Here is a 12,079-nt window from a genome sequence, read left to right on the forward strand (position 1 = left end):
GGAGACTTGAGTAGGATAGCTAAGCGAGATTCTTGATCAAGATTGTTGCTATAATGTTTGTCAAAGTAATGGATAGTTCATTGTTGGTTATTCATGGAAAATTACTTGTTATTTCTCTGGAGTTTTGTATGGTTTCCTCAATCTTTCACTTGGAGTAGATTTATTTTCATGTTGAATTAGTTTAGTTGGATGAAAGTTGTTGTGGATGTTTACTTATTTGATTCAAACAAATCTGGGCTACTAGTCTCTTGTTGATGGTAAGGGTGCCTTGTGTGGTAAGTTGATGATTGAATGCACTTAACTTCAATTGATGTTCAATCTTTAGTTTGTATCCATTTGATGGGATTGGAGAGGGGATATTGATTTTAAAATCATTTGAGTGTTCCTTAGAAGCTTGCACAAGGTGGGTGGAGCCGATAGTGAGATTATGCCTCGTAGAGTCCAAGTCATCATTGATTCCTTGCATTCATAGAAGTAGAAGTAGAAGTATGTTATAGGCTTTAGTTGGAGTTGAAGTGGAAAAATAAAAAAGCCAGAACCTATAATTTCATTGCACATTGTGAAGCTAAATCCTTAGGAGTACAAGAGTTGACGTCCATTGAATGAATAGCGTAAGTCCCTTTGTGACAACCAACATGTCATCATAAAGTAGAGTGAAGTTCATGATTAAGAATGAACCTTGAAGTCATTTCATGATCTTACTTTGCAAGCTTTACATGAGTGTGTTGGCAATTTGGCTAGGTTAGACAGTATGATGTTGTTATTTATGAAAACATATATTCAGCATAAAGTGCGCAAGATGTGAGGATATAGTTCTGACAGTTAGGAAAATTGTCTAAGTATCACTTAGTTTATCTGACAACAGAGACACAGATTTGATTGGCGAGCTTTAGTAAGAGTTGATCAGTACTTGTGAACTTAAGGACAGGTAGAATAGAGTCTGTTGATTATGCCTATAAGTGTGCGAGGTTGCATGGATTGTATGGAAGAAGTTACAACAATTTTTGTAGTTGCAGTAATAAGCCAACTCAAATAGAATAAAGATAAAGAATTGGGTATTTTGGGTTAAGGAATTGTTTTGTTTACCAAAACAATTACTTAACTAAGTAGGGACGACATCCTAGACGTTAACCCTAAGTGGGCAAATTATAATGTTATGTTTTGGGACACGTGTGAAAGGTATGAAGGCTGACAGTACAGGTTATTTTGCAATAACTTGGTATAAAGGACAAAACTTGGAATGCAAAGTTGGAAGATGTCTATGACATTGATAATCTATTGTTTTGAGATGCAAAATACTGATGTTTGATCAGAGTAGTGCGAATATATGATAAGTTTTGTGAAGAGCAGCAAAGGCAAATCAAATATTGAAGATATTAGCAACAGTAAGAGGTTTTTGTATTTATCTCTTGTATTGAAGAACATTATTGTATATTGCATGTTTGGGCAGTGGGTTTATCTTGCATACTTTGTGTAATTGTAATAACAACTCCTAACAAGGTTGAGGCTTCTAACAAGGCTTGGTCCTCTAACAAGGACCGAGACACTATACGGATGTAATAGACTCCTAACATGGTCAATATCTTTCACAGGATACTTTTGATTAGTGCATCATTTTGTGGGTGTCATCCCCACCAAAGTTTTCCCTTGGCTAGGATTTTCCTAGTTAACAAAATATGGTGTTATGTGTTGCATTATTTTATGGTTGTGTTTACCGTTCAACATAATCACTTTACTTTCATATGCAAGTTATAAGTTTGTTAATGATATCTATAATTGGGCAAAAGTTTGTGAAATACTAATTCCCCCCCTCTCAGTATTTCCTATTCTAACAGAGGGATGATCTTATATCAAGAGAGGATTGAGTGTTTGATGTTTCATCATGAAACATTAAGTATTTGATTGTGCATGTTCTAGGGGAACAAAACTCACATCAACATGTATCCTATGCATGATTAAAGCATTTGGTGATAGCCATAGTCTTGACTCAAATGTCCAACAATAATTCTTATTCATCATATTTACAATTCCTTAGCATAATTACTCTACAAATTAATCATATAGCTACAAGTTTCTTTAGCTGATGCGCATATTTAGATATATGAAATATTGTCTGCAAAATTAATACATGCATGATGCCTTTTCATTTTCCTTCTACCTTGATCTATCTATGTGGATTTATGGGTTTTTGTGCCAGTGTAATTTAAACTCACTTTTTGAATTGCTCTCTCACTATGTGCTTTTACTTCTATTTGTTTAGACTTTTGAGGAGGCAGATACAAAACATGATGGCAAAATTGATAAAGAAGAATGGAAGAACCTTGTTCTTCGCCATCCTTCCCTTCTAAAAAATATGACACTTCCATATCTCAGGTAAAAATGAATTATAATCATTTATGTCTATTGTGATGTGTAAATTATGGTAGATAAAATAAAAGTCTAGTATGTGATTCTTTGGCTTCTAGTTCTGAAATACTGGCACAGAATTTATTTCGAGTAAATGCTATGGAATTGCTTTCACGAGTAAAGAAAGAATTGGCCTGTCAATTTTAAATAGAACAAAAAGGACAGTCACAAATGAAACATGGAAGAATGGAAGAGCCTTGTTCTTTGTCATCCTTTTTTAGAAAATATGACACTTTATCTCAGTTAAAAATGAAATTTACATGGTTTATCTCTATTCCGGAAAGTACAAATAAAATAATGACAGGTAAAGAAAAGTCTAGTATGTGATTCTTTTGATTTTGTTTCTGAAATACTGGCATTGATTTTCTTTTTGAGCAAATGCCATGGAATATGGTTTCATAAGAAAGAATTGGTATGTAATTAACTTATTAAAATAAAAGTACAGTATTGAATGAATCATTGTAAATCATACAATTTAAAAAAAATTTAGTGTAGTTCATCTAATGGTTTTAAACCTAGATCAGGTGAACCAGAGCTAAGAATTTTCATAGGAAAAACCATCTGTGGGTCTATTATTAGTAAAAGAGAACATGTGGTTATTTTACATACAATTTCTTTTCCAATCATCTGAAGAGCATACATTGTTACATTGTCACCAGGCCATTGCTCTATGACATGTTTTTGTTCATCATTTCACTGCAAGGTTTATAATCATAATTAAAATGCAATTTCTGATTATGCATTTTTAATTGTGGTGTATCAACAAAATAACCATCATTATTGAGCATAGAATAGCATGAACTATAGGGTAGGGTCATGATGTATCATGTAAAATTACATAAAGAAATATAGCTTTATTCATTATTATTCGAGGCATGGATGCAATACATTATACCAAAACAATACTATTTTCTAATATGTGCAAGATGATTTCACCTAAAGACCATTTTGCATTATAAACTATAGGGAAGAACACATTGTATATCTTGATTGCTTTCATTCATTAGACTATAAATGTTTGGTTGCTTTCCCAGATTTTGTGTGTTGAGAATGGTAAGTTTCTAAGAAACACTAATAAGTTACAATCCAAGCTAGGTTTCTAGGTGCAGACTTTTCGCTTAGAGTGTTCCTCTTTGGAGTGTTCCTCTTTGGTGTGCTCTCACTGCCATAAAATTGGACATTTTTACCACTCTTTCCATGTTTTCAAAATTTCACTTCTTTCATTTGGGGACACTTGTTTTAAAGGGAATGTTTTGGGCTTATCTATATCTGCCTTAAAGAACAATAAATATGTGGTGAGCCCATTGGATGATTCCTCTCTCATTTCTAGTAAGGGCGCGCATGTTAACGATAACCATGTTTCAACTTTGTTGACTATAGAGTAGCCAAAGACATCCGTGCCCTTCCCTAGCCGAATGTTTCCATATCTGAAATAGATGTCTCATATGTACATGCTAGACACTGTAGAGACACATGCCCATAACCCTTTGATATTCCATTCTTGTTGGAATGCTCTGTCTTGATTTTTAGAAAAATTGGCATGAACCTTCCTAAACTTGATTAAGAAAAATCATTCATGCAATTTCTTATTTTATTTTTTTGTTTGATAAATTCTATTTTTTAATTTTAGGTTTAGAATATTTTAATTTTTTTTAGTTATTTATATTTAATTTTTAATATATTTAGATATTTTCTGATTTAATAAATATTTACAATTTTACATCATTTCATCTTAATTGAGAGTTGAATGACAGTTGTATTATTATAGGTCCTAGTTTGTATCTTATTTTGTAGGTTGTAAATTTTTTAATCTACTTACAATTATTTATGTGGCACTTAGGTGTCTATGTTACTTTTAAAGCAATGAAAATCACATCTAAGCTTCAAAAAGTGTGTTAAATATACATGTATGTGTTTTTGTCATGTCCCCTCTTTTAGCTCAGTTTAGCAAAGACATGTGAGTCGGCTTATTATGGGGTCTTGTAGACTGACAGGGTTGGATAGAGACCCACTATGGTTATTCAGTGTTGGGGACTCGATGTTTTGGCAGTTACTGATCAGTTGGGAGACGTTCCTTGTTTTTAGGAGGCAGTTCCTACTTTTTAGGAGGTATGATCTTGCCCAGGGTTGGGTCTCCATGAGATTACTCTTTGGGTTCAGTTTCAGAGGGATAGGGATTGTTTCCTAAATTTTAGGAGCATCCCTAGATTTTAGGGATGAGACTGCCAGTGGATTCTTGATTTCCGACTTTAGTCACAGGTAGGTGACAGGATAATTTTATGGTTTGTGATGTTGGGCATTTTGTGGCTATTTGGGTTATATTTTTAATATTTCCTAAGTTAGCGTTTAATAATTAAATAAGGCTAAGTTATTAGCCATTTTGGAGTAATAAGGGGTTTTTGGCCTCATTTGGATGCACATCCTATGGTGTGATAGCTCATTGGAAAGGTCTCGAAATTCTTTAAATCTTTCTCTTTGGTCTCAGGGCAATTTAGTGAACAGATTTTTGTCTATGAGGAAAAAGGTCATTTTCTAGTAACATGACCATTTTAAAATAAGAAATTATAACACTTTCATTACCCAACACTACTTGGAGACACTTAGGGTTCGATTTGCAATTGAGAGGGGTTATAAGGAGATAGAAGCTTCATTCTAAGATCATATTTTGCATATTTGACAACTTGTTTATGAATTTGCTCTGAATGGGCAATTTGTAGTCTGGGACGCAAACCCTAGGTTAGTGATTGGCTGGGACGTAGCCCTCAGCAATCTTTGGCACCGAATTTCTTAGGCATTGTGCGTGGTGGTTAAGGACAAAGGCATCAATTCTCATTGGGGTTTCAGCGTGGCATATCATCTTTCCAGTTGGGACGTGGTTCATTGCAGCCTGTGTGATACCATTTGCAGCAGATATACCATGTGGTGTATAGGGTATTTCTTGTATTCACCTCCATATGTATGCTAGATTCGAGAACAATCTTCACCTTCTAGTTTGACATCAAATTTGTATGTGAGCTTTGGAAAATGCATTGGATTTATTGCTTGGCTTTATAATTCAGACAAATCTGCTTGGTACGGTTTGCAATAATTCTGATTTTTGCTGCATACCTTATTTATTCCAATCTTGTTTCATGTTTGTTGTTCCCTATTCCTTTCTATGTTATAAAACTATCAAAAACAAACAAACCTTTCTGCACTTCTGTCTAGTTCTGCAAGAAAACATCATAAACAGGAAAACAAAATTAAATAAAAAAAAAATTACAGCAGTTTAACAGAAGAGATCCATTAGGGATCTTTCAGTAGTATCAGAGCTTACATCCTGCTAGCCTGTAGGGTTTGTGACAAATTGTCACAACAAATTTCAACATCTGGGTATTGGCTAAAAAATTTTGATAATTCATTTTGGCATCTGGGTATTGGCTAAAAAGTTTTGATAATTCATTTCAGCATTTGGGTACTGGCTAAAAGGTTTTGATAATTCATTTTGGCATTTGGGTATTGGATCAAAAGTTTTGATAATTCATATTAGCGTTTGGGTAGTCACTAGTTGGTGGATTGAATACAAATCTATGTATCCAAGAGCTGAGATACACAGATTTTATATGCGTAGGAGAGATCAACTTGAGCAAGGGTTTGGAATAGACCAGGAACCTATTATGGCAGAAGAACAGGTGGGCGGCACAGGGAATTAGGATGATGAAGAAAGAGAGATGGTGCAGACCCTATTCACTACTCAGCCCAGGATTGCTCAGGCTTTAGACAGATTAGAGGATACCTTGGAGTGTTTGGAGATGGGTGGACACAGAGGCAGGCGAAGTAGATCAGTTTCAGTGGTTGGTAGTCAGCGCAGCCATCAGTCCCATTCTTTAGTTGGGAGCTCCCTTCATTCCTCTAGGCGGCATCGCCAAAGTACACCTATTGCGAATAGACCATTGCTTCCTCAGTTCATACCAAGTGAACGGCTAGCATAGGTGGAACCATTAGAGGTGGGGTTCCAGGAGTCAGTTTTGGCAGCCACAGCTGAGTGGAGAGCTCTACCCCCTGAGGTTAGGGATGTCTTCCCTCTTCCCCAGTATTGTGCACAACATAGAGATATAGCTAGGTTCAGGGGAGATCGTGGTTATAGACCATCACAGCAGCAACAGAACTATGACCTCCATAGAGCTACTAGGAAGATCACATTGGCTACATATAATGGCTCAAGAGATACGAGTGCACGAGCTTGGGTTCACAAGCTGGATATATATATTTCATTATGGCCCATGCCTGACTGTGAGGCTATTCAGTTTGTTGTGTTGCATCTAGAGGGGATTGCCTATGATTGGTGGCACCATGGATTGGTTACCCAGGGTCACGCCTTAGTACATTCCTATGCTGAGTTCACTGAGCGACTCATTACACAGTTTAACTGTAAGGATATAAAACTTTACTATAGAGAGTTGGCTCATCTAAGACAAACTACTCATGCAAAAGCTTATATTAATGAGTTCTAGCGCATTGCAGTTATGGTACTTGATATGACACAGAAGCGTAGTGTGATGCTATTCATTGAGGGATTGCAGGACAGGCTTAAGGGATTGGTTCGTTCTTTCCAGCCGGCCACTCTTACAGATGCTATTGATGTGACATTGAGATTGGACACCACTCCTACCTCTTATCAGACTGATAAGAAACCATCGGGGAATATACAGGCACCATAGAGACCTCCTTTACAGGCTAAGGACATGCCACCTCCACTTCCCAAAGTAGACCTGGATTCTAGAAATGAACTAAGGAGGAGGAAATTATGTCTTTCTTGTAAGGAGCCATGGGTACCAAGACATAGGTACCTTGGGCAGGGAAAGGCACATCTTATTGAGGTCATATTAGATGCGGACAATGAAGAGGTTCGAGATATAAATGACAAAGATGATGGTGTCCAAATTGAGCTCGAAGATGCTGAGGTAACAGTCGCAACACAGGGGACTATGGCTACGTTGTTAGGTGCATCGATGATTCACCTCTTCTACATCTCAGGTATGATCCATGGGCATACTGTGTATTGTTTGGTGGACAATGGGTCTACACATAATTTTATAAATACAAGAATGGTAGACCGATGTGGTCTGCTAGCACAAAATTTTCCAGGAATCGATGTGACTATGGCCAATGGTCTTACTCTGCAATGCGTCAAGGGTATCCCACAGTTGAGCATAGGCATGAAGGGACTTTTACATGTGTGATCTAGAGGGCACGGATGTAGTTTTGGGTGTACAGTGGTTGCAATACTTGGGGAGATAAAGCCAAGATTTTAGGAAGAGACAATTGGAGTTTATGGTGGGGAGAAGGAAGATCGTGCTCAAGGCATGCCCACTTCTGTCTCAGGGTGGATCAGCTAGGAGTATGATTACTAATTAGGACTCAGATAGTAACAGTGATTTGATCATAACCCCATGTCCCTCAATATCTCAACACACAGGAGCGGGTGCCTTAGATTTGCCACGGAGATTGTATGAGGTTTGGGACAAGTTGCATAACAGTACTGTTTTGGGATCGGCTACTAGTTTGAATTTTGACAGGAGGACAGGATGGCCATTTGTTTGGATTCTTGGCCGCAAGGGTATTCAGGGGTGGATACTCTACTGTGACGATGTGATCTACTTCACTTCTACACCTTACAATGGGGAGTATGTTTGTCCTCATGAGACACTTCAGGTTTGGGGTCGATCAGTGCTTTGTATTTGGATTGCTTGGGATAGTGGAGGATTATTTCTGTATTGCTTGTGGGCAAGCATCTCCGAGAGGGGAGGACTGTCATGTCACCTCTTTTAGCTTAGTCTAGCAGAGACATGCGAGTTAGCTTATTATGGGGTCTTGTAGGCTGACAGGGTTGGATAGAGACCCAATATAGTTATTCAGTGTTGGGGACTTGATGTTCTGGCAGTTATTGATCAGTTGGGAGACATTCCTTGTTTTTAGGAGGCAGTTCCTACTTTTTAGGAGGTATGATCTTGCCCAGGGTTGGGTCTCCATGAGATTACTCTTTGGATTCAGTTTCAGAGGGATAGGGCTTGTTTCCTAAATTTTAGGAGCATCCCTAGATTTTAGGGATGAGATTGCCAGTGGATCCTTGATTTCCGACTTCAGTCACAGACAGGTGACAAGATGATTTTATGGTTTGTGATGTTAGTTGGGCATTTTGTGGCTATTTGGGTTATATTTTTAAAATTTCCTAAGTTGGCGTTTAATAATTAAATAAGGCTAAGTTATTAGCCATTTTGGAGTAATAAGGGGTTTTTGGCCTCATTTGAATGCACATCCTATGGTGTGATGGCTCATTGGAAAGGTCTCGAAATTCTCTAAATCTTTCTCTTCGGCCTTAGGGCTTTAGTGAACAGATTTTTGTCTATGAGGAAAAAGGTCATTTTCTAGTAACATGACCACATTAAAATAAGAAATTATAACACTTTCACTACCCAACGCCACTTGGAGACACTTAGGGTTCGATTTGCAATTGAGAGGGGTTATAAGGAGATAGAAGCTTCATTCTAAGATCATCTTTTGCATATTTGACACCTTGTTTATGAATTTGCTCTGAATGGGCGATCTGTAGTCTGGGACGCAAACCCTAGGTTAGTGATTGGCTGGGACGTAGCCCTCAGCAATGTTTGGCACCGAATTTCTTAGGCATTGTACGTGGTGATTAGGGACAGAGGCATCAATTCTCATTGGGGTTTCAGCGTGGCATATCATCTACCTAGTTGGGATGTGGTTCATTGCAGCTTGTGGGACGCCATTTGCAGCAGATACACTATGTGGTGTATAGGGTATTGCTTGTATTCACCTCCATATGTATGTTGGATTTGAGAACAATCTTCACCTTCCAATTTGACATCAAATTTGTATGTGAGCTTTGGGAAATGCATTGGATTTATTGCTTGGCTCTATAATTCAGACAAATCTGCCTTGTACGGTTTGCAATAATTTTGATTTTTGCTGCATACCTTATTTATTCCAATCTTGTTTCATGTTTGTTGTTCCCTATTCCTTTCTATGTTATAAAACTATCAAAAACAAACAAACCTTTCTGCACTTCTGTCTAGTTCTGCAAGAAAACATAAATAAACAGGAAAACAAAATTAAATATAAAAAAATTACAACAGTTTAACAAAAGAGATACATTAGGGATCTTTTAGTTTTTTATGTATGTCATATCCAACTGTATCCATATTAGTGGTCTGAAAAAATGGTTGTTTCTATATTTGCTATGTCCCTTTCCTAGGTTGCCCTAGAAGTTACCCTAAATCATAATAGCAAAAAATTAGGGTTAGGGTTTACCAAATATATTAGTTTCTTTGTGTCTTTTGTAACATGAATCGCACATTCACCACACACACATGTTAATATTAGGTCACAACACAAACATTATTCGTAAATATATCAAAGGTTAGAATAAAGGGAATATATCTTCATCATTTTGAAGCACTTAAGTTGTGTGCAGATTCCAATTATAGAAGTTGTGGAGTAAAGAGGTTGTTGGTATAACTGATGTATGGTAGGAGATGATTGGAGTTGTCATAATACAAATTTGGTTGAATGATGCTCAGTTATTGTGTTGCCATTGATGTCAAGTATTGACCTTGGTTCCTAGCAATCTGCAAAGTATGACTGTGATGGGGTGTTGTATTGGTTGCTAGTGGTTTCTATCCTTATGGATGACTTAGGAGTGTATTTGCTAGTGAAATGCATGACCTCTACTCTTGATGTGAAAGTTTGAGTAAGTTATGATTGGATGAAGGTTACTAGTGCAATTGCTAAAATAGTGATAGGCAATAGTTGATTTGATTGTTTCGTCAAATCTATGAAGAGTTAAGTATATTGGTCACAAGGGAAGCAAAAAATGGTTTGTAGATGTTGTAGTTACGATCACAACTCATTTGGATAATCAATGAGTAGGTATTGTAAAGATAAACAAAGTTTCTAGACAAACTATTTGTGTTATTGAGCTACCGATGGTAGATTGGAAATCAGTGATCGATATGGATGAATTAGTGAATTCGGTCTAGGTGGACACGATGTGGTGACATTCTCAATGATTGTGGGTGATGATCTGGCATTACAAGAATCGATGCAAGTTTGTCATGAAGATTGTAGAAGGGTTTGTTTGGTCAAAATGTGTTTGACTGTTGTTCATGAATTCAAATAAAATGTTATAGGACGACATGGTATAGGAAATTCATTGTGAGCATCGAGATGTGTGTACACGTGATATGCAATCGATGAGTTTAAAATTAAAAGGCAAATGTATTAGGGTAAGATTAAGGCAATGGAACATTTAGGGTTTCACAAAACATTATATATTTGATGAAGGCAAAATAATTGAAGTGTTGATCATAGTGCGGTTGAAGTGTAAAGGTGCAATCAAGCCAGGGGATAGTTGGGAATGAAGTGAAGAGTTTGTGTACGCTACATTAGATCTGATCAAGCAAAGGAGGTGTTGTTCAAAAAATCATTCTACTTGTTCTCTAATAGTTGTAGAAGCAAAATCCCTTAACCAGTTGAATCCTAACATGTGCTTTATTGTAAATCCTTTAATAGGGTGGTACTTTAATTAGTGTTCTAGGTCCTCTAACAAGGCTATTCTTGACAGGGTAAAACGCCTAATAGGCTAGAGGTAAATCCCTTGACTGGGCGATACTTAACAATGTCTTTGTAAACTCCTAATATGGTTAAGCTCCTACTAGGGCGAACTTCAGAAGAGTGCACAATTTGTGGGTACTAATTGCCACTGTGGTTTTCACTTAAGTTAGGTTTCCACAAGACCAAAATATGTGTCAAGTGTTGCATTATTTTGTGGATGTGTTTAAATGTGTGATGCTTAAATTTGTTGTTATTAAGCTTATACTATGATAAGGGTTTGAGTGGTTGAAAAGTCGCTTAATCAATAGATTACTGATTCACCCCCTCTCGTAGTAATCTGATCCCCGAGGACTAACAAAGGCATGATAGGGTGGCCTAAGACAACAATTTTCCCATCATATGGTTCTCCATTATTCTATAAATGGAGTTATCTATGATCATGAATTGTCCCTTGACATAGGAGTTGGAAAGGGACTTGCAATAGGGTGCCTTCAGTGGTTCCTCTCACGACACAATAGACCGCCTTCATAGCTGCTCTCTCTTAACTATCACGATCACATGGTGTACTTAGCAATTCTCTCTTAATTACAAACTCTTCATTACTCCCTTGTGACATATTGTTGCAAAATTATATTCATGCATTTTTTTTGTTAACATCAAACAAAGATGTATTAGAAGTTCATATAAACACCCTAGACTCAGATTCTATATTTACTAGCATCGTCCTAAATTTCTAGTAATGGGACATGTTTTTGGGACGACAATTTTTTTGCCAGGTTTGGCAACGGTAAGGGGATGACTATATAAAATAAGGAGAATTTTAAGATATATAGGGAAATTTGCGAATATACATTACATTCATATGAAAATATGGTTAAAGCATGCCATTAAAACATCATAGAACTTTTAACATATAGCATTTCATTGTTTCAATACACTAAATACTAAAAGTAAATAGTCAAGTTTCAACCGATTACTAAATAAGCATTAATGATTCATAATTCATTGGCAATATGCATATGATGAGAAAAAAATAAGTTTAACATACAAAATG

The 12,079-nt window shown here is 36.7% G+C and overlaps 1 protein-coding gene across 4 annotated transcripts in view; it reads left to right on the forward strand.

The window, feature by feature from the left end:
* LOC149565143 (calcineurin B-like protein 3) overlaps positions 1-12,079 on the forward strand; it is a 197,452-nt gene that overhangs the window by 174,370 nt on the left and 11,003 nt on the right. For all 4 annotated transcript variants that reach the window (XM_089818694.1, XM_089818692.1, XM_089818693.1 and 1 more), the window contains one exon: positions 2,261-2,373. In XM_089818694.1, coding sequence (XP_089674820.1) covers positions 2,261-2,373 — 113 coding nt within the window. The remainder of the gene's footprint in view (positions 1-2,260; positions 2,374-12,079) is intronic.

This window comes from Cupressus sempervirens, chromosome 3 (genome assembly GCF_028749045.1).
Source record: "Cupressus sempervirens isolate cs-2001-9-10 chromosome 3, ASM2874904v1, whole genome shotgun sequence".
Taxonomy (NCBI): domain Eukaryota; kingdom Viridiplantae; phylum Streptophyta; class Pinopsida; order Cupressales; family Cupressaceae; genus Cupressus; species Cupressus sempervirens.